This window comes from Diplotaxodon limnothrissa, linkage group LG11 (genome assembly GCF_057381915.1).
Source record: "Diplotaxodon limnothrissa isolate DT_005_m linkage group LG11, D_limnothrissa_male_GT1.1, whole genome shotgun sequence".
Taxonomy (NCBI): Eukaryota; Metazoa; Chordata; class Actinopteri; order Cichliformes; family Cichlidae; genus Diplotaxodon; species Diplotaxodon limnothrissa.
In genome coordinates, this window is record NC_140606.1 from 8,664,019 (window position 1) to 8,688,321 (window position 24,303).

The following is a 24,303-nucleotide window of genomic DNA, read 5'->3' on the forward strand; positions in this document are numbered from 1 at the left end:
AAGGATATTGTGGCTATCTGGGTCGACTAATCAACTTGGAGAAAGCCTGTGGGACCGTCATGTTGTAATCTAAAGGGTTAATGGCGAGAAATAAAATTACTCGACCATTTTGGATCCATAAAAGAGGACACTTCAAAGCAGAGCTGCTTAGTTCTTCTGCGTAAAAACCCACGCCTTTAATTGTGTTTAATTTATTAGAATGTTCCAACCTCAGCTCTGTTAAATAAAAACACATTATTCCCGATCTGCAGGAGTTCTACAAGTGTACAGGGACTCCCTCCAACCGCCGACCATAGCCACCCAACCCACCCTCTTCATTTTCTAAGTAAATTGGAATTTTGTTTTAGTTCACTGGTAAACAATTAGACAGAAAACAGATGTCACTGGCCATATTTAAAAGCTACTCATCTCCTTAGATTAACTTTGTATAAAAGAGTTATAAGGAGTGAGAGAAAGAATGAGACAATTAAACGTGTCAAAGCTTTCATTAAAATACTGGACTACAAATAATTCAAATAAAACAATATATCAAAACAACCAATTTATCTTTACTTTAACACTGAAAATGAACATTTCCCAACATCCCCCCTGGAGATATGAGCCTTTCCGAGCCTTGAGAAATTAGAAGGTGCATGGCATTGAGGAAATGGCTTCTGGGATGAATTAAAGGATCTATAAGGAAAGTGCTGTTGATTTTCAGAGCCTGTCAAAAGCTCTAAGAAATGAGACAATGCAGAGATCACTCATACATAAAGGGGCAGAGGCAAAATACGAAAAAGCAAGACTTCTCTTGACTTATAATCAACTGCAGTCAATCAAATAAAGGTATATGAATGTATATATATTTAAACACTTCACTGACTACACACTGGTAGCTTAATGGCAATTACCCCCATTCCCCCCCTCCCCCGTTATGCTTTGAGAACTGGGCAGAAATCGCTCATAACTCTGCTGTGTTTTCCACTGCATCCTACTGTCAGGAGTCAGCTTTTCTCCCTACCCCGGTCGTATACTCAGTGTATAATGATCACACTTTAGGAATTTGGTAAATGGACTCAGCAGAACCACATGGGAAGAATAAAGTGTGTTTGATGCCAAGACCAAGTGCTCCAACAACTGAGGAATGTCATGATCACAAAATGTTGAACCTCTGAGCTAGCCCTGTGGGAGCAAAGTGTCCAGCCTATTTAGAGCAGTGCCACACCACCTTTCATCTCTTGCTGAATGAGGCGTTGCAGCCATCATTCTATTAACATTGCTATAACAGGCTCCTAGTCACCCTCTGGATGACAGCAGGGACATGGGACATGTGGGCTAACCAAAGGCTTTGATGTAAGCCTGACCACCATACAAAACACAGAGCTTTAAGAGACACCCCAAAACCCTGTGTACACACACAAGTGTTATCCTCAGCAGCATGTTAGGAAAAATACAGAGAATGAGAAAAACGTTCCACGTGTGGTAAAGTTGTTACCTTACAGTCACACGCTGCTGACCCCCAGCTTTCACTACACATTTGATTATTAGATCAATTAGATGTCTAGGGCATTAATCGTTTCAATATTCCAAAAACAAAAGTGATTGATCTGAGACTGAAATGCACAAGGGGCGAAATACAGCTCTATCTTTGGTAGCACACACACACACACAATGTTTGTGATTCTCATTATCAAAGGGGTGAAAGCTATTTGCAAATATGGCACATATCACAGCTGATTTGTGGCTTTTCTCCGTCATTTAGACACATGTGAGTGACACATATTTATATAAGTAATATGAAGGTAAACATGCCCCAAGTCTGAATGGCAGCCAGTTAACTGACTGATGAATCCCACACTGTTAAATATCGTATGTCCGAAAAGAGACAATAGAGACGTTCAGACAGTGAGAGAGAAAAAAAAAAAAAGAGCGATCTGAACTCAAAAGACAGGGGGGGAAAAAGAAGAGAGGCAGTGATGAGAAGTAGCACAGACCTGCACTGCTCCACATCTGCTGGAGATATATTCAGTTCTTCTGGGAGTCAGCCCCCCCACCTCCTTTTACCTTCATCTCCTTTCGCTCTCCCACTCTCTTTGCTTCCTTTTGGTCTTCTGGTTTGTGTTCAGATCAGGTTTTAATATTCAAAAATATGTACTGCCTTTATGAGCCATGCTTTACTGAAATAATATGGTCTCTAAATCACAGTAATGGTTTGAGGCCGTGGACTAAACAGAGTTTACCAGAGCTCCTAAAAGTATCTATCTACTACATGTCTGAGTGATCATGTACGTAATCGATGGAAGAACATCTCGTCGGAAACACTGATTTTAAAAATCTGCCTTTCTGTCACTGTAACATTCAGGAAATGTATTCAATGACTGTCCTCACATTTATCAAACCATTACCTCTCTAAGAAATGTCAGCCTGCCTTTTATTTGCAATTTACAGCAGTGTCCTGGCACTTGGTTTACTAGAAATGGGACAGTAAATGATAGAGTGAAATTTAAAGAGCAATACAGTGCCTGGTTAGGGATGACCTCCAAAATCTACTGTCTCTAAACAATAGTTTTCTTCTTACTTTCCTGCACCCTTAGGTACAACTGCATCTTCTTCTCACAGTTTAAACTACCTGAGGAGAGCTCTATACACACCTCAGAGCTGACATGTTTAAGGCCTGAGCCCTGATATGATTCAGGAGTTGGCGGTTTGCACAAATCAAGGCTACACAATGAATCTCTGTAGTCCGGTATTAAAAGGAATGTACAACTGTGACTCTGAAGACAACTCTGAAAACAAATGGAGCTGTATTGTTTTACCTTGTCACCCCAGGCTTCTCCTGTATCTGATCTTGGGATCTGATCTTGGGAGAGGGTTGCAGGAAAACAGCCCAGAATGTACTTTAAGGCCCCTACTGTGGGCTTTTAGAAACTTGGGAGTGGCTAAAGGCCATGACATAGTAGAGACTGTCCCATACTTCGAGAGGTATCAGTTTTTCTCGGGAAGAACGTTTTTTTTAAGTTGACGGTATGAAGAATATTAATAACACACTAATATCCGTGGTCATATCTATTTCTAGAAGCTCATACAGAAAAATGAGGGCATCCTTGGCGACATGTACAGATGTGATGATTAATATCCTACTTACTAAATCAAGCACTGCAGCACTTTAAATTTTGGAATTGGTTTGCATTTTTAGCTCTTTGGAAAGGCTACTGAATAATCCCACTCCCTCTCTCAAAAGGCACATGCATGCACCCACACACCCTCACAATGACACAGGAAACATAATCTGTGGTCTAGGGATGCAATCAAAACTGCAACCTGACATCAGAGCAGCCGTCAACAGCAATCCTCAAGTGGTTAGCTGTTGTTAGCCAGCTCAGCCCAGTGCTGACAGAGACTAACTGCTGTTTAGAGAAATCACACTGCCTGAAAAGAGATGCAGGGCTGCCAACCCTGCTTCAAGGACAGCAGAGTGGGAAACACTTATCGGCTTTACAAAACAAATAACTGAAAGGGGGCACTACATGACATTATGAGAGGAAGGAAAATATGACAACCTAAACAAATGGAGACTCCTGAATTAGATCACCAATAGTGCAGATATAATCAGTGCCTGTAACAAACCCAAACACCAAAACCACAACCAGAAAATGAACTAAAACCTGATTTATAAATGAAGGGTGGGGAGGGGTGGAGAGGAGCGGAGAGGAGAAAAGAGGGTAATCCATACATTTAAAACACTTATACCTGAGTTCCTGCAATCATCTCCTTGCTGAGGGACCTGAATAGAAAATGCCAGCAGGTCAGGGGCCAGCAAAGATTCAGGCTTGCGAATCTCATTAAGCCAGCGGCTCATATGTAGTTCTTTAGTGTCAGATGGACCCTGAATCAGAGGAACCAGCTTCTCCTTCACTCCCTCTCCTGAACCTGAAAGACAAGAGTAATAGTTTGTAATATTTTACAAACTCTCCACTTCTCCAAATCAAGCTATAATGACTCCCATAAATTGGAAAGCATTTCTGAAATAGGAATGACCAAATGTACACATAAAATAAAACATTTGTAAATGTTTCATGTATTAAAAACAGCCCTTTATTTGAACTTCCTTGTGATTCACCTTGAAGTAACTGCAACAGCACTATTTGGTTGCTATACAGAAGGCAAAAGGCCTAATAACGAATTATGAATTATTATTATTATGACCACTCCTATGCACCAGTAAAGCCATGTTTTGTTAATTTTTCACTTTAGTTGAAGAGCTCATAGTCCAAAAGAACAACTTTGCCCTCCATCGTCATTTTCACTCCTTATGTGCACATATTTTTGTGACTCTACAATAAATGGTCATTTTAAAATAAGGGCATTAACTGCACATGGTTTGCTTGTATTTCTATATTGACAGCTGCAATAGATCTACTAATCTGACCCACATCATGTGCAGCTTGACCTTGTGAACTCTGTGCTATGACACTAGCTCCAATAACATCCTTGCCATCAAAGACATGGCCACAGCCCAATGACAGCGCCCCAGGAGAAAACAGCAACTGAATCACATAGCTGGATAGAAATCAACATAAAGACTGAGCAGGAAAACGAGAGGGAGCAAGACAGAGTAGAGTGTGTAAAAGCATAAGTTAAAGAAAGTAAAAGAAGAGTCTAGTCTGTCTCACTCTTTCCCTCCTACACAGGCAGTAAAGTTTTAACAGGGCACAGCTGCACACACCTGGGGTCCTGGCGCACACTTTTACAGCTCCCACGGTTCCTGAGGCACATTTCACCGTCGCACGGCTGCAGAACTTCAGCTCCAGGTTTTGGACCGAGCCTTCGAGAGTCGGTGACGGGCCTGGATATTTCACACCTAATAAAAAAAGTGAAAAAAAGTGAAAATGAACTGCAGTCCGGCAGATTTAAGCACCGCTTCTGTGACTTAGTTAAACACCTGATTGGCCTTTAATTGTTCTTGACCAGCTAGTTGCTCTTAAACAAAGAAATCAAGAAAAGGTGTCCTCTGTTTTCAACAGTATTACTGATAGCGCATGTCTTTGACATATAATCTGAATTAAAATACATTTGCATATTAAGGTCAGCTATAAACCACGACAAACGACACTGGGCAATTTTTCTAAAATACATGATGCACCTTCTCAGTTTTAAAGTTTACGCCAGTCCATACTTAAAGTTATTATTTTCTTTAATGTTATATCTTCTTCTGAGTACAAGCGGACAGGGTCTGAAAATTTATAGAGGTTATCTTTGTTTATTATTGCAATTTTTGTTTCCTGTGAAAACTTTTAGATCATTTTGGATACAAGACAGTCTGAAATCACACCCACACTGCTACGCCTAAAAATCATGATAAAAAGAGATCTAATTAACTTGTTGTGAGTAATCGTTTATTTCCAAAACAATATTCCATGTAGTCACGCTTGTATTCAGCTTAGTGTCAAGTACAGCTCACTTCACACCAGCATTACATCACAGGAGCCTCAAGTGTTCCTCACTCTATGATTACTTCTCTTAATGGCAGCCTAGTGTGGAAGAACCTCCTGTCTTCCATCTTTCCAAAATGAAACTGTTTGCAATGTGACAAGGAATTACATATTCTCTATTATATGTCAGTGTTATTTCTATGGTGAGAGGCTATTTCAAACACATAACAGGAGAAGCAGGGAGACGTAGCTGGATGACTAAAAGATACTGTGGAGTTAAGGAAGTTATGTGCCAAACCGCCTGTTGAGAGAGGAGAGGAGGATCCATTCATCACATGCTACATTCTTCCAGTAAGCTGGAACTGTCCAAGGGAATCACATTTAATTCTTGCATCACCTGTTCCAATAAGGCTTTCCTTCTCAAATAATCCTCTCATACAGCGATTGTGCTTTATTTCCTACAAGTGTCCACAGCACTTTTTCAGTCGAGTTTACAACTTACTGGGGCTTTTTCTGTCGTGTGTTGGCCAAGGGACGGCAAAGTCACTGAGCAAACGGCAAAAAAGGTTCAATATCAACATAAATAAACTCAAGTTTAGCATACAAAACACTTTCTACTGCAAATCTCACACACACACACACACACACACGTACATACAAGTGCTTCATTCTATGCAAAAGCACTTTTAACTTAATGTTCACTCACACCAATGGATGCTTGAAGGGCAACTCGAGGTTTGGTAACTTGCCTCCACTGAATCATCCCTTTGCAAATATGCAAACTTATGTCTAGATTTGGTCACTTACTCAGCCCAGGATGAATACAACCTTAGATAAGTGTAGGACGAGCTCTACTTCCTGAGCTACTCTACTAGTTTTATCCTCTCAAACTCTTTTGTATACACACAGATATTATATAACAAATTTCCTTCTTACACAGGTGATTGAAAAATCTAAACACTGTATAACCAGTGCTAAATTGGATGGGCTTTACACCAACATAGCACACAGTATTTTTCTGATCAACTAAAAATTCAAATGTAGTTTCACCGTAAATCAGCAGTGTGAAGTAGGGCATGTTTGAGTAGTCACACACATAGCACACTTAACCGGGGAATTATTGAAAATTGCTAAAAAACTCTAACCACTGACTTCCCTCCTCTCTCTCTCTCAGACAAATTGCCCATCAACCTCTTCACCTGCTGTCTAAGAGGCCCTCCGTGAGACCAGATGGAAGATGGTTATGTTAATAACCCTCCTTCTGTCTCTCTGTCTCCCACTTAATATATCTGCAGGTCAAACAGAGCAGTGCTGTACAACCACTCTGTGCATTTAGCTGCCTTATTCTGTTTAGGCTGAGGCTGTAATACTGGCAACCAGTAATATATATCTTTGTCTTGGAGCCACTTTCTATTTACACTGCAGTACAGTTTGACAAACGTATATATATAGTTCTTTTAAGTAGATGGTAATGCCCAATGTAAACCTTGTAAAATAAAACAACACCACTCTCAAAATCTTCAGCATGCTCTATTGCAAACTAATGGCATCCAAATGATGAGCGTGATTTTGCTCTTTATACGGTTTCTTTCCCACTCCTAATTTTAACCTAAGAATCAGCAGAGCTGCAGAGTCGGCACCTTAATTATCAACCAAACACTAATCAGTGAGTCTGTGCTCCACACAACCAAGGGGGTGTCCCAAGTACACAATTTCAGTAATCTTATCTTCTATCTTTCTATATGTTTTTTTAAACCAGGGAAGCAACTTTGGTCTTCAAAGAATGTATGTGAAAATTCCCATAGATTTATGTTCATATGGATACGCGTGTATATACATGAAACACTGATTTCTAGATTAGTTCATGTGGCCAAGGACCAGAGGGAATGACTAAAAGTGATATATGTACTACATAAAGTTAGGTTCACTTCTCCCACTAGAAACAATATAGTATAGTATAATATGTATTTGTCATAAAAACATTGCCCAAGACATTTGGCTTTATCACTGAGTGTATCTGAGTAAACCTAAAAACACATGACCCATCTACCCTGAAAGAGTAGCCTATTCATGGAGAATGAATAACCAGACTCAGTGACCATTTGGCCTTTTTCAACACAGCACTAAAAGAAAAATGACATCAACAATGATGAGTTGCCCCGACTGTTCCCCAGAGCTTGGACAAGACGAAGATGTTAAAAGTGCAAGCCAATCTGTAATATGACAGGGGCCTTTTCTTCTACTCTGTGTTCTCTTTGATAAATGGCACTAGAGGTATCACTATAACATATCCCCTTGCCCACATAGATGTCCTAAGGGCACTGTGCACCTGCTGGGTTGGTGGTTGTTGCATGGGGGAGCTCTAAGCAATGTTTTGTCCAGCTGTTAGGACTATAAAATGTGGGGTACACAGAAAGAGTAAAAACACAAGGGTAGGTAGTTTGTTGGCTTAAACAGCAGTATCCCGTGTGATTCATGTGTGTATGTTGGGTTAGAGTGTGTATAGAGTGTGTCAGTGTGACTGACTGAGTGAGTGAATGTGTGTGGTACTGTTACTCGTCAAGCAAAGGCAGGTGCAAGAAGTACATAAACACACAGCTAGGGGCCAGAGAGTATGGCACTCCATCAAACACTAAGGGCGCAACTGTGGGCAGCTGGATTTGCCATAGAAAACACCAATGAGAAAGTGCGGAGAAGATGAAGGGAAGGGGGCCTGAAAGTCAATAAAGAGGGGTAGAAAGAGCTGATGCAAAAAAGCAGAATGCACACACTAACACATGCACCGTATGGGAGGTGGAGGGTACTTTCTTTACTTTCTGCATACCTCAATAGTTGGCGTGTCCATGGTTCAGTATATATGTGCAGCACATCTGCAGGCTTGAAAGCCATGCTTTACACATTCCAACATGTCCTGCTCTCACAGCTTTGGGGAAGGCTATGGGAAAGTTGTCTGCCTACAATGGTGGACCAGGCAATATTCTACCTCAAGATGCGAACCATTTCTTTTAGTCTATATTCACAAAACCCAGAAATAGTTTTACTTTCATTTATGATGCTATATAAAAAAAGGTTTATTTTTCCTGTTCTTCAAATACTACACCATATAACAAGTCTGAAAAAAATCCCAAGACAGACAAAAAAAGAGATAACGATACAAAATACAGTAAAAACCAAGCTATAGGACTTGTGCTAGAACAACTATTAAAAGCTGTGTTTTGATTACCCTCCCTCTTTGCAGCTACATACTCCATGCATTAATGACCAGCTTTATGTGTGATGGAAACAAGTTAAAAAAAGGATGTAAATTATCTCAAAACCATAAAGGGCAGGTGAAAAGACAAAGACAGACAAAGAAGGGGAAAGAACCTAAAGTATTAAAACCTCCAAGGTTGGCAACGGGCCCACAGCAGCTAGGGGGCTGACAGAAAAAGAGGTAGACATAGACAAGTTGGGTAGCCTGAAAGCAGCCAGCTGAGCCATTAAGTGCTGATGCAGAAACAATAACTGTCTCTCCTAAGTCAGGAGGGAAGCAGTAGAAGCAGTAAGTAGGAGCAGGTCTGCTGGCATCTTGCCCAGAACTGACACACAGCAAAAATGCAGACACATGCTGAGAGAGTGGGACAGGAAAACAGACAAGGTGAACCAGTAGTGGTTTGTTATGCAGTTAAAACTAAAAGGAGAGCAGCTTTGTTACTCAAACAAAGGTCTGCATTAGAAAAACATCGAGTTACTACGATAACAAGAACTGATTTTTATGATAGTAAAAATGACATTGAGGTACTTTTGGGGGATGCATTAAAAGTTCATTATGGTTCCATCAGAGAATCTTTCTTATGAAATTGCGTTGATATGACACGTGTTGTGATTTAACACAACATAAATAAAAATAAACTGAGCTGAGCTAAATCATAATTGATATTTGAAGGGATTGCAGTTAGAAAAAAAAATATCACAACTACTATTTAGCACAGGTTAAAGCTGTAAGAATATCTGCACACAGGAAGAATATGCATGTTTGATTTCAAACAGATGTAAACAACAACAACAGCTGTTTGTAGATAGATGAAGGAGCTGGGCAGTTTATATAACCAGTAATTGCTGCCAGAGTTTGGGTTGTTTTTTGAGGGGGGCTTTGCATATTAGGAAGAATTGCTTTTTGTTTTGTTTTTTTTTAAAGTTGGGTGGTGAGACAGAAAACAGAAAAGCAATCCAGCAAGTGTCTGTGAACAAAAATAATGGGTTTCCTTACACATATGACAAAATCCCAGTCAAGCTGCTCCTACCTCACTGAATGAAGGTTACAGCGGTACTGGTGTGTGCAAGCGGTACTCGCTCCCTATAACCGTCATGGTATAAAGACAATGATGGGGTATAAGTGCCGGTGGTAGCAGAAGCTGGGGGTCTAATTTTCTTGATTTCCATCCCCTCCAGGTGCTGCTGGCTTTTCTGTCGGCCCACTGAAGCAGTGACACATGTTCTCCACACATTCAAACTGTGGTTCTCTCTGCCACTGAATTACCACAATTAAGGAGTCTTCATGCGGAAGCAATTTGGCCAATACTAATGTGCCTAGGCAGTGAGGTTTGGAAGACAGTGGTTGGATGGGGTTGGGGTGGTGGGGGGGTTGGGAGGAAGGGGATCAAGAGCAAAACTGAAGGGAGAGTTATAAAAGAAGTAAGATGAGGGAAAGAGAGAGAGTGTGAGAGAAAAGGGGGCGACAGATGTGCTAAATGTGATAGACAAACATGTGCCGTGACATAGAGGATTCCCCCATTGCCACTTGTAAGGAAATAATTAGTCGGTGGTAAGATAGGTCATTAAAACACAGTTCTGGTTGAGAAGGTCTGCCTCTCAATCTCCCATATCCCCAGCCTAATGCTGCTCTGACAAATTTGGTTAGCATAAGAAACAGGGGCATTCTAGCTTTGAAGCAGATGCCAGGATGGAATACCAGTGTGGTTTCACCATGAGAGATGCTCGAAACTACAGACCACAGCTAATGACGCTAAACCAGTCCCCTCTATTGCTGAAATCCAACTCTGGATTACTATCCGTTCTCTCTCACACTCTCTAGATCTCTGCATTTCTATAGCTTATTCTTGTCCTCTTTCACAAGCTTTTCCCTCCTCACTCCACTTCCCTTATGAGGGGAGAATTAAAGAGAAAACGAGCAGAGCATTCTTGTTTATCAATAATCCAACGAGATCAATATTTATGTCTGAGCTTTGCAGAGGCTGACTGTGTCTGTGTGTGGTGGTAGCCAAGACGTGACTGGGGTTTTGGTGCTGCTGAGACACTTCAATGGGAGTTACAGTGGAAATTTATGGCTCTGTGACGTGGAGCTATGTGCTCAGTCGGCACTAGTCACTACCCTCAGATGGGGCGGTTGGCTCACAGCAGGGAGCCAGCTCTGCAGACACTACCAGATGACATAAATACAAACAGATTTATTTGAGGCTGTCATTGATTGGTAACATTCAGAGAGTCTGCTGCAAGAGCTTTAAAGTCTATTAGTCTTTTAGTGTGTTTCATTTAAAGTCTCAGAGATGTTCTTCCCTTTAGTGTGTGCGCTTGTATTTAGTTTTTATTAAGAATTACCTATCTCTGTTATCGAAACATTATGCTGAAATATGTGCAATGTCTCTCTTTTGATTTTTATTCTTCATCAAAGGCTCTAATAGCTTTAATGTTTACAATCAGTACAGTATCCATATTATTATACACACACAACACAACAGTCTTTAAATAATCTATACTTTCAAAAAACTGTTCACACTTTGGGCTCTGTTTATTACATCATCTGTAGGTGACATATTTTAAAGGCCAAAAGGGAGTCTATGTGGGATTTTCATATCATATTTCAGTTTAACACTTCAGGGAGAGATGAGCTCATTATCCCAACTCTAATGGGCAAAAGCTTAAATCTGTAGAAAATGTTCTTATCCCATGTGTGGCATGCTTGGCAGTAATCAGGCTTCTAAAAAGTGTAGTAGTTCTTTAAATTAAGCACTAATTCAAGTACTATAGTGCGTGTCAATGCTCAGTTGGATTTAGTGTTCAAGTAAATTATACCATCCAACATTCATATCAGAGAAGGAAGAAATAAGTCAAAACTCAGAATTCCACATTCTGCACTGGGACCGTCCATGTTCTTCAACATGCCTGGAATCACATCTCATTTCCCATGATAGAAAAAGTGAGCTACAATTCAAACAAACAAGGGGAAGAAACTACTTGGCGGAATTTCAGCTAACTTCTGTGGACGGTATGAGGAAAAGAGGCATGATAAATGGACAACCATGGTGAGAAAAGACAAGCATGATGTCCCCCTATGAATGCTTAAGCTCACCAAACCAACTTTGATGTGGAAATGCGTATGCGTATAGATATTTTGCATCTGTGCATACATGTGAAAAGCAGTTTAGTGAAAGTTACGCTTGATATGTTATTGCAACCAGACCTCAGGCACTTCCTGGCGCTCTCATCCCATTAAACGTATAAATTTTCGCGTAATCCAATGTTTAATTGTGGGACTACACAGCAAACTTCTGCTTTGCATCGACTCCGCTGGCCTCTCTGATTAGCTCAGGACTAAAGTGAACAACAGAGAAAGAGCAGAATTCTTCATGAAGACACAAGAAAAGCAGGGAAGTCTGGACTGACTTAAAACATCATCACAATCTGCCAGGAGTGGAGCGAGCCCGTCTGTAGCTCATTGAAGTTTTCATTGACAAGAACCGTCTCAAGTTCCAGCCAAGATTTATTTATCAATTTTCTGATGCTGACACGACGTGTTTTTTATGTAAGGTTGCGTACGGATGAAAAAAATCCTTCTTTCTTTCTTTTCCTCCTGCTTTCTTCCTGTCCTGATGTCAATCCGTGAAGAAGACAAGTCGACAGGCAGAAATTTCTCTCAAACCAATAAGTTACCTCTTCAAAGAAATATGGATACTTGAGTGAGAGGCCAGGCCACGCTGAAACAGACATCTCAGGGTTTTCATTAAGCTTCTCAACCCTTTACTGACATTTGTGACAACCGCAGACCATAAAAAGGGCTGTTGTCCTTCCTTTCTTCACAGGAGAACAATCAAAAGAACTATCAAAACAATCTCCATGAGCTAAGTGTATGGGCTCATTAGATGACGGGGCAAAGCTGCATGTTCCTCTGACTTGTCTTGATTAATAGATGAGAAACATTAAGGTTGTGAGTAATAAGCCTGTGTCAGCCAAAATCTACACAGGAAAACAATGAAAAACTGAGAGAGTGCAACCTCCTGTGTTCAGTCTTATAGCCAGAAGCATGCTACCAACAGCTGCATTATTAGTGGCGCACAAGAGAAAAAAAACAGAGGAAGGAGGAGGTAGCAAAGACAGATGGGCAAATTCTGGGACCAGAAAACATAAAATCTAAAACATACGAGGCATCAGATTACACAGGTGACAGGACGATGTGAAAAGTTTTCCCCCCTCTTATAACAATGAGCTATTACCGATATTTATTGTGCTACAGCATCACAGGCAGTTAGATCACAGGGATATAAACTGCTGGCCATGACAAGAGCAGCCTTTTTCATGCAGTGCAAAAATGCGTAAAACTATTGTTGATGTGTCTCAAAGATCATGTTTGTTTCCAAGCAACGGGAGATATCAGTGTGAAGAAAAGCATAAGTAAGTCTCACTAATGTGACCCTGAATGGACTTGGCAGGTTTTTTTCCCCCAATCGTTTCCCCAGCTTTGTCCTGACCCCCCCCTCCTCACCTCACCATGGTAAGTGTAGGGAGAACTAAAAACAAAGGGCTTGTTTTAATAATGATACGGTTAAATGAGTGAGAGCATACGTCCCTTACTAACATTAACAACATGCCTGTAGTTGCTATGCAGTGAGAACATAGTCTTGATTATTTGCCTTAAATGGGATCATATGTTCAGAAGCTAGCTATATATATATATATAGGAATACATTGCATTTGCAAATATGCACGATTCTCTGCCTGTGTGCCTAAACTGACACGCAATTAGGTGCCAGACCTGGGATTAATAAAGCAAGCCAATGACCAGTTGTATTTCTGGGCACAGTTGGCCCCACACTCTCACCCTCTTTATTTCATTCTGTCACTTTTCCCTTCAACCTTTATGTTCCTTTTTCTTTCATTTTTCATCTTGCTCATTATATCATTCACTCTCTCGTCCTCTGTTCTTTTCCCCTCATGTCTGTCACGCTAAAGCTATGTCACAGCTCGTATATCACCCAGCAATCATCTAAAGCATGACTGGTGACCACCACCAACCAACTTTTACCAGACCTCCCTCTTTTTGTCGCAGTCCAGACCACCACAGAGCTCCAAGGCCGGAAAACCAGCTGTGGTAGCTACATTAAAGTTCAATCCATCAATGGTGGAAATGCCAATTTTATGCTAATTTAAATTGCTTTGATCTTTTATCTTTCAAATATAGCCTTGTAGAGTAAAATAAGGAAGGGAGAACCAAAGTTACAGTCAAGGGCAAAAGTCTGGACAGTAGAAAGTTTATACCGTTCACTTATAACTCAAATAAGACAAGTTAAAAAAATTACTTTTGAGCGTTTTAAACACCGCTCATGTTTAAAAGAGGTGCAGGCAAAAAAGAAAAAAAAGAAAAACATCCATTGTATAAAATGTAAATGAGCTGCTCAAAGGGTGTGCACTTGCGGTATATGGAATTGTTGCTCTGTCACAGATGTGGCAAAGACAGAAATACTTAACTACACACACAGACTTGAATGAAAGCAGGAAAGGGCACAAGGCTTATTCATAATTATCATCTTTTTCTAATCAGGCTTTGTACCAGTGCTGAGTGTAAACTGGTTATTCATTCAGACATTTAATGAGACTGCTTTCAATAATATATCCTTGAGATGTCAGTAGAAATACATGTGAGAGCCTAATGTGGTCAGCAATTAGCAATGACAAAAAGAATCTGGGTGGATTAAACTTTTTCACTACCAAAATTAGACACATAAACACAATTCTTACGCACGGTGTATTTTACACTCACACAGAACTGCATAGAGTTGAGTAAGATGTGGGAGGTCACTGTGGTCAGTGTGTTGCCGAATCTGAGGTTAGCAGTGGGTAAAAGTATTGGTAGACAGGAATTACTGGCTACTACTATTACTGCTGCTGCTACTAAAAACCACAATAACATGCATGATGTATAAACATTAGAACACGCATATAACATAGAACCGGGAATTCTGACAATTACAAAAAAAGAGGAGAATACAAAAGAGGACCTAGTAACAAATCCAAAAAGAATTGGGAACAAAATAAAAGTTGTCAACAGAGAAGACTTAAAAGCATAAGAAAAAGACATAAATAAACTGAGATGAAGCTTAAAAGGGAAAAATACTATGTTCTAAAACAAAATATAAGTTATGAATGAGGAGTGAAGTAAAGTAGAGCCAAACCAACACAGCTGATGCTAACCTTCTGAGCACAAAGGCACATAGTCCAAGCGTGCATGCACTGACGCAAGCACATATGGGCACACACCTGTCCATTTTCAGCTAGAGATACCAATAATGACATACTGTTTGCTGCATAGCTCACCAATAAAATACAACACTAGTGTGGACTTCACTGGAATGCAAAGGAGAATCAACAGTCCCACACAGCTGTGTGATAAACCATGCAGACATGCAATCGAGTGACAAGGAAAATATAATTTTACGGTATGTTTTCTTATTTTACTCATATCTGGTCTTGTGAAACACAGATTACACTGGATGTGCTGTGCGCTGTGTTATTCCTGTAGTTGCCACTGAGCACCACAGTAACTCAAAGTATTACAAGTCCTAGCGGCTGTGTTCCAGTCAGCTGCAATGAATTTTAGTCTCTGAATGTTGCTCTTAATATTTTTGAATATTTTACAGTCTGTCAGTGCCTTGAAATTAAAACTGAAGCTGTTGAGTTTGCCCGTGAAATGCTGAAATGTGGAATTTCTTTTGGACAGTGAATTAATTCTCATACCTAAACGTTTCCCTCCCGCGAAGGACACTGACCATCTGTGTTATCAGCTAGACTTCAATATGAAACACCTTCCCCTATTGAAAAACTTTGCAACATCAAAAGAGAGAAGGGAGGACAAATTCCTAAAAGAATGAAAAAGCATATGTTCAAAGTGAACAGCGTTTGTTTGCCGTCTTCAGTTTTTAGCTTCAGCGTGTATCAGTTGTGTGCTGGCAATACCTTGATGAGTGCTACAGCAGTTGGGGACACGAGAACAATCTCATGGTTTAAACCCAAATCTTGTGTTGCATTAGATCTGCCACCTTTACCACAAATATCTGCAGCCAGTGAGCCAGTAAGTCACACTTACGGAAAAATAGCGGCTGGTGTCGCCGTGGCAAACTTTATTTTCTTACCAACCGCACAGCACACATCTCCCTTAAGGTATGAGTGTTCCCGAAATTGCAAAAGCAGATACAGTACTAGACATTTTTGGTTATATCATAGGAATTATTGCTGAGTATTTTCCCTACATATACTTACCCAGCACACCACCTATTCTCCTCAAGTCTCATGCCTTTTAAGCTCAAACTTTCTTTTCTTCTAAGCCCCCACTGCTCCTTTTCTAGCCTGCCAGCACATGGACCAGATGTGCAAATGTTTCTCCATGTCGCTATTCAAGCCCCGTTCCAAGAGAAAGGCAAAATGAGGGGAGAGGAATATTTGACTTCACTCCACGGGAGACCAGCTTCATAAATTTTGGCGGCTACACAACGGTGAAAAAGGTAGCTTGGCTGGCTTGGCTGGGGGAGAATGTTGACGGCATACCAAACAACATGATCCTAATGAGTTGGAAAATCCCAGGCCCTCCAGAGGACTGTCCAGATGCTACCGTCATGAGAAACGCTACTGTTTTATTGAATTCAGACTCCCCTACCTTTCTTTAACAAGGGACAAAATTTATTATTTGACCATTAAGACACCCTAGGTGACATGAAGCATTTCAGAGTTAATTTGGTCTCAGCTGCAGGTCCAGCAGCCCACATTGGGCCACAATAAGACAAGTTGATCTTCAAGTGTCTCGCGTGAACTCGTGTATACTTGGAGAACTTCAGTTCTGGATACGTGCATGCCAATTTGCCCAGAGTTCAATGCTATCGAGTTGGCTTGTTTTCCCATCAGTGACAGTCTGACAAATGTACTGTGCCCCCAGAAATAACTGGAAAGGTTTTCATAAGAAAGTCAAATCACTTTTAATATTAGCCAGTTCAATATATCTTTCCTGACAATTTACTGGTACAAGTAAACAAAGGACGATAAATAAAGTTTGCGAGGATAAACGAGAGTTATCCTCAAAAAATCAATAAATCAAGAACAACAATGAATGCCTTAACATCTAATACTCTGGTCTAAAAGAGACCAGATGAGTATGTTTGTTCTTTGTTCCATCACTACTGAGCCATTGAAAGGATATAATAAATCAAGCGACTTAGCTGCCATTGCAGAAATATTGCTACCTTACAGTAACATATTATAACAACTAAAAAACAGAGTGTTCCCCTGGTGAGCAATTATAAACATGTCTTTTCCACTCTGATAACTCTTCACAGAAAGAAGAAGTCACTGTACAACTAGTGTCAGTGTAAGATACACATGCACAAATAAGAAATAGAAGCAAATTCATCACACACACAAAAATCCAACTAGAGGTGATTTTCAGTGTCCTACTCTGTCTCCTCTCTGTAGACAGGCCTCAACCTACAATCACTACAGTGTAAGCAGATCAAAGAGCAGTAGAAAAAGACTACTATTCTTATGAGCTTGGTCAGGGGCAAGAAAAGAATGAATCTGGATTTCTGTGTTAAGTGGTTTTGCTATTAGCAAAGGCAAGGCAAGCTTTGTATTGTCTCGTGTTACTCACCTGGAGCCTTGTACACTTCAGTAAGCAGACTTTCATTAAGTGTCACTGGCGCTCCGTTGACCATGCTGTGGGTCCAGCTCTGACAGATTGTTTGGAGCAAAAGTGTCTGGGCCCTTGTGGCCTGTATAGTGAAGTGGGGAAGTTCAAAAATAAACTCTGTGGTGGGGACTGAAGACCTTTTGCTCCTGCAAGAAAAGGGACAAGACAGAGTCAGATACACATAAATGCCAATACGCTCTAAATGAAACAGACACTGGTGGAAACAAATGGTTCACAGCTTCCACAAATCCATCAATATCACATCACAATATAAAACAGCTCATTGATAGCACCAAGGGCCAAATAAGTAGAACTACATTCCAATAGTAAATTGAAGAAGTACCAAGTGTGAGCCAAGCTTTCCTTAGTTACTTGGCAGGTAGGTTTAGTTTGTCGACCCTTCCCTCCCCTCCGTCAAAACTGTGATGATGATTTATGTGAAAAGATGTACAGCCCAGAAACCCGACCCTGAAAAGAATCTCTACGCCTTTAATATTTCATCTGTCTCCAAGAGTGTGGGGGGAGCGAGTTTGTGTGAGTCTGCGCGTATGACGAGCTGATGAGTTGAGCGTTCAGGGGGATGAGGTAACACCACAGTCCGATGGAGTTCTCCAGGCCTCTGTCCATCAGAAATTCAGCGGAGCATGCTCTCATTTCTCATCTGACACACACACACACACACTTGCTTTTTTCATTTTTTTTCATTTACAACCCAGTCTTCAAAAAAGTTAGCATGCTGTGTAAAATGTAAAAAAAAAAAAAAACCCAACTAAACAAAATAATCAAAACAGATTTTGTTTCATGACTTGTTTTTAATCCAGAGTTAATTACAAGTGTTTATTTTTGCAGCAGAACTAAAAAGAAAAACAATGATTTAAATGAGAAATGTGGGGGTTTTTTATGTTGCAAGCACTTGGTACAGAGGCATGTGTCACAATGATGTTGCATCAACTCTTCGTTTAACAAAAGCGTGAGGGAGTTAAGAACAGCTGCTTTGGACCTTAAAGCCAACCCTTTGACATCATGAGCAGGGGCAGCAAGTATGTTGTTTCTGTTTGTGTCTTTCAGCATGAATAAAACCATTGCAAGATAACCATAGCCATATCTACCACTATAGCATTATAGTTGCCGGCTTTAAACTCTGTGCTGATAAGAAGCTGGATAGCTCCCCCCCCCCCCCCCCCCCCAAAACCACAGCATCCATGCTTTCCAAACAGATCAGAGAGCAGCTTCACTCCACCTCAAACAAACTGTGTCCCAAAGTAGTTGGTGATGTTTCTAGGTCTGGCTTTTGACTTTTTTTTTTTTTCTTTGCATGGTAGAGCTTTAATTTCCACTTGCAGATGAAGCAATAAATTTGGTCTAACCCCTTAGAAATCCATTGCCAATGAATTTCTCAGAACAAAATGTCTGCATTGATCAAAGATCATTGCCATTCAATAATGAGTTCGGCCTTGGTCCTTTGCGTACAGACATTTTTCCAGATTATCTTAATCTTTTAATGATATCGTGTAGCACAGATGTTCATTATTTGTGATTTTACATTTATAAATATGTCATTGGATAAGGTGAAGAAACCTTTACATCGGAAATTCCTTTAGGGATGCTTTATTTAACCCTTGTACGGTGTTCGGGTCTGTGAGACCCGTGTTCAGTTTTTTTCAAAAGAAAAATTAAACAATTAATTATTTTTTCACGTGTAAATGTGTTGTGTCTTTCCACTCACTCCACTTGATTATAACTGATTTATTTATAACATTTTATATAAAAGAAAAACGAGAAGCACATTAATTCATAAATGTGATCTAACAAAGGTAAAGGGAAAAAATTAACCATGTTTGCTGTTCATATGTCTTGTAATTGGGATGAAGTAAACATCTGTTGAGTAATTTAACATAAAATTGTTTGATAGTGTTAATTTGGAAAGCCAAAACTCTAGCGGGTCCACCAGACCCATGAACACTGGCTGAGTAACAAAAATACGAACACCACACAAGGGTTAAACACCAAATCACAGCCTAACCTAAACTTTGCAATAATTGGTTGTGATGTTCTGTCGGGTGTTTTGCACTTTTCTTATTAGAAATTATTTTAATATCAGAAACATCAGAAATGTTGTCGTTGTGCTTTTCTTTTTACTACTTATAGCAAAGCCTGAGGCTAGGCAGGCTGAACTAAGCACAGTCAAACAAGTCTCTTTAGTTCCACTCCTGTTTTCCTCTCATGTTCTCAAGGCAGGAAAATAGGAGTGGAACTAAAGTTTCTTGGTCTAGGATTTTGAGGACTGGCAGTGCCCCCAGCACAGATACCCATCTATGTATTGCATGTGTGTTCACTTGAGTACTTATTGTAATAGAATCTGCCCTACGAGTGGAGGTTTCATTGAAAATAGAACTGTGACTAATTCAAACGATGGCTGCAGCGTGTCAGGAGCGAGCATCACAGTTCATTTAATCACGCACCCATTTTGGTCTGGTCCCAGTTCTGAGTGTGGGACATGTCACAAGGCCTTTCTCTGCGCTCAGCAGCTCTGCAATCATTTAACTTCTCTGCTTCCCTCCCTGTCTTTCTTCAAGTCTCTTTATCTTTCCCTTTCTTCTGCTCCTGGGTGGTTCGGCAGGGTGACATGAGCAGTTAGCTGCACACAGGCAGACCCAGATTTCTGAAGCATCTGCTGTGTCTTCTACGAGACAGAAAGTGAGAGCGCGTTTGATAAAGAGGCTACAGGAAAAACACAGGAAGAAAGGAAGAAAGAAAATTCAAACCTGATTGGGTCAATGAGTTTACCTTGACGGCACACATATATGTTTAAAATTCTGTGCCTACATGTGGTGGATTTGGCAACATAGGAAACCATGCCATGTCATGCTTTTCTGCTAGTAAAAGTCACTACTGTTGTATGCTATACAACAAGACATCAATCAAAGAGTTTCTCGTGTGCTTTTGTGCGTTCAAATATGTGCACACTGTGTGTGCACATAGCAAGATACTGCAGCTGAACAAAAGAAAGTGAAGGGAAGCCGGCAACAACAATGTCCCCACATGCAGAGCAAATGTGCCTGCAAAGCCACTTCAATGAGAGGACTGGCAAGGGATGAAAGTTTGTTGCCTTATTTGAGTGTTTATAGCATTTAAGGGGAGCTGTCATGTGCATGTGGTCCCCTAAAACTTTAATTATGCACCTGTTTTTATTATATTATGCCCAATTCTTTGCGAACAGCAACTTGGATCTTGGATTCAAATGAGAAACAGAAACTCTCATTAGGGTGTTTTGGGAATGCTGTATGCGAAGACAGCCAGGCACTCATCGGATTTCATTAAGTAGCTGGCACGGTCAGTGTTTCTTGCTGCAACATGGTAAACAGCTTTCTGGCAGGCAGTGTTTCACTGTTGCCGCAAGCTTTGTGGGAAAAAAACCTCAAAAAGATTCAAAATAACACCTGCAGCATCACCTGCAGTAACAAACAACATTAAAATATTTGCCTTGAAACATACATTAGCTATGCACAATGGAACTAACAATAACTAACATGTATTTTACTGTTATAGTGCAGAAAGCCTATTAGTCTGTAGCTTGGGGAGCAAAACTCATTAGAGAATATCTATACTATAATGTGGAGACCTACCAGAAGGGTGCCCACAACCCACTTTAGGTCCTAACTCAGGCTCTTGGCGTTAACTTCAGTGCCTCATTGAATAGCCTGTCTCTGACCTCACAGTGGTTCTTTAAGTCAATAACTTTTTCATTAAAATGCAGAGGCCACCAGGAATGTGTTAAAAGAAAATTAAAATTAGTCAGGAAAAGGAGAAAATTTGGTATTTCAATTTCAGCTGTCCTTTGATGTATTTCAGAGAAAAAGCTCAAATGTATTTGAGAAACATTAGGCCATATTTCCCATCTGTTCCCTGTTGGAGTCAGAACTAGACCAGGACTAACACATCCTGACCTTTCTGGTGAACAACTAGTTGACTGGCTGGAGTCTCAGTCCAAATCAAGCAAACAGGGCATGAAGTTGGGCTGAAGCATGAGTCAGAGCTAAAAGTACCACACCAGCTGTGGTACTGTTTGCCTAGCTTGTTTCCTCTGTGCACAGGACCAAATCTGGACACGAAGCAGGAACAGATTAAAATGTATATTTTAGCCAATAAAAGAATTATTGAAACATCATAGAAGCTAGAAAGAAAATAACATGATAACCAAATACTTTGGTTAGTATCCTTAAATTATTTTGGGGGTTTTTTGGAAACCCACAATAAATATTTCACATAATCATAGTTGGCATTCATTTAGGCCAGTGGTCTTAATGGTGCTAATCAGCATCCTGGTTCAATATGACTGTGGTCACAGCTATATTTAGACAAGTACAGCTGGGGTTATAGCTATCGAGCTTTAACTGCTGCTTTAGGCCACACATAACCACAAAAATGCATATACCTGTCCAGACACAAATAAATAATGTTGGCAAAAGTGCACATACATCTGCATGCAAACACATGGTGAAACACAAGCTCTGTAACACTATAAACCAGTACGAGCAGGTTAGTGGGCCAGAGCATAATGAGCAGGAGTAATGAGGCTACAGCTGACAAGGGCTGCTGCTCTAACAACCTGCAACTGGAGCAGTTATAAAATTAGGTGCCAACACTTAAGGCTGAAAAGATGCACTATGCTAAGCATCTATAATACTGAAAGGAAGCATGTTCTTCAACCAGAGCGAAACAAGGGGAAAAGAGAAAAAGAACAAGAAAAACACGATTAAGCCATGCAGAGAACACAAAAAAGAACAAGGGGAAAACAACAAGCATATGTAGCATAAGAATACAGACTTGCAAGTCTATGTTATTCTCCAGGTAAAATAATACATTAAATGGGAGTCTCATTAAAGGAAGTATGTGGAAAAGCTCCAGTACAAACTCAAGCAGGAATAGATTATGTAACTGATATGTTGTTGCTTTGTACTTTTACAGAAATAAATGAAGGTAGCATAATTAAAGAAAGCTGGTTTGTGTTGCATAAATGTTCAGTAATTGGTTCCAATCCTGATATGTTGGCATTGGTGAAGATGTTTCGAAAAAGACAATAAGTGAGAAATACAAAAAAGCAAGTCCTCATGTTACAAGAAAATTCATTTTTTAAAGATCAGCATCTTGTGAGATTGAAGGACTATTACCAGGTGCAGCTGGTCCTAATGGTTTACATAGTGTCCCAAAATACAAGCTTGGAACCTGCGCACAGTTTCCAGAACCTACATTTTCTTATTACTCATATCCTGTACAGTACCAAAAATCAGTTGCCTCACTCTTTCCAAAACACAACAACATAGACAGCTGTGGGTTCTGGGACATCAGCAGTAAATGTGGAGCAAGGTGTCTGGTCTCTCCATAGACCACAGAAAAAGAAAAAGGCACACTCGCACAGAGACCCATCCCTGGCACAAAGGCATTTTTTTTTCTCCAAGGGGGCTAAATGGGAAATTACTCATAAAAACCTTCACCAATATAAGCTGTTAAAAGTGCAACATGATGAATGTTAAATTAAAGGCAGTTTAAAAAAAATGCAAATAGGACCATCAATTAACTTTCCACAAGGCTGACAATGTGAGACTTTCTCTTGACTTTAACTTATCTGAACCTATTTTCAAAGTCCACAGTAACACCAATGCAATCCATTACGGGCTGACATATTTGTCTGATAGATACAACAGATAGCCACTGTCCTGAGACCAGTTATCTAAAGTTTCTTCAAATCATTCACTGCCACACCTCACCTTAATTAACCAATACAAACATTTCCCAACTCAACTAGTTGACAAAATCCTCTACTACTATTTCCAGAGCTTCTATGGAGGGATTTAGACTCCAGGTGGAGGGAAGGGAAGACTGACAGCTTGTACCTTTTGTCCTTTTTTCAGAGTGATCTAAAGTACTGGAGAATTCCCAATCTCTCCGAGCCAAGGTCACTGACCCCCTCTTGAAAATAACCAGAGTGACTTATGGGCTGCTCTAAAGTCCCCTCTTTTATCATACTACAAAAGACACACTACAGTGTCTTGCAAAGCCTCCAAACGAAGATTATAAATCATGTAAGCACTTCACACTGAACAAAAACACCTAAGTGACCAACTGGGGAGGAGGGGGAAACTTTTTATCATTTTGCCACCCGGAGGTCAATTGGGTTAAATGGCTAGCATCTAAAGAGACTGAAAAAACACTACTACAGAAAAGTGATCCAGTCAAACGTGAATAAATAAACCTCTTGAAAAATGATAGACAAGAAACTCATTTAAAGGTACCGTTAACTCTCATAATTCTTTCCAGCAATTCATTTTATTGACCGTACATGGTCTATGTCATTGTTCTTATGAGAAATGTAGCTGCAGCTGCAGCTAAGCCTCATGTAGAAAGAAAACCTAAATTATATTTTTAGCAAAACGAGGTCCAACTTACAACTTGGTGATATAATTTGAAAAATTTTATGTCCCTTAAAATTTATGTATGATTATGACTTGAATTTTGATTTAAACTGGGCTCTGGATTCCTCAGTTGTGCAGATATATAGTTAGTGTAAGGAAATATTTTAAATTAAATAATCTCTCCATCATATAGTGAGGTTACACATTATGCGTGACGAGGAATTTCTTTTAAAGTTCTGGTGTTGCATTGCCTTCACCTTCCTTTGCACCATATTCAAGGTATTTTCAAGTCTGTCTTATGTTGATTTGTAACAATCAGCATTCTGTAACATAGCCAGCGTCTTTAACAGCTATGCAGAGGGTCAGCGAATGAGTTAGCGGTAGACGTGGACTGTAAGTGTAGCCACGGCTCAAAGTTTTGCAGTTCCTTTGGGTCAAAGGTGTTCAGTGTGTGCATTTCTCAGTCACTGGTCCTGAACAGTCGAAACTCTTCACAGAACCCAACACTCTCTTTCGTCTCTCACACATAGAC

At 40.2% G+C, this 24,303-nt stretch overlaps 1 protein-coding gene across 1 annotated transcript in view; it reads right to left on the reverse strand.

Annotated features, from left to right (window-relative positions):
- The window catches only part of vps13b (vacuolar protein sorting 13 homolog B), a 299,690-nt gene that overhangs the window by 209,630 nt on the left and 65,757 nt on the right, over positions 1-24,303 (reverse strand). The window contains exons 17-19 of the mRNA XM_085366137.1: positions 17,320-17,504; positions 4,706-4,840; positions 3,730-3,909 (exon numbers count right to left, since the gene is read on the reverse strand). Of these exons, the coding sequence (XP_085222263.1) occupies positions 3,730-3,909; positions 4,706-4,840; positions 17,320-17,504 (500 nt within the window). The remainder of the gene's footprint in view (positions 1-3,729; positions 3,910-4,705; positions 4,841-17,319; positions 17,505-24,303) is intronic.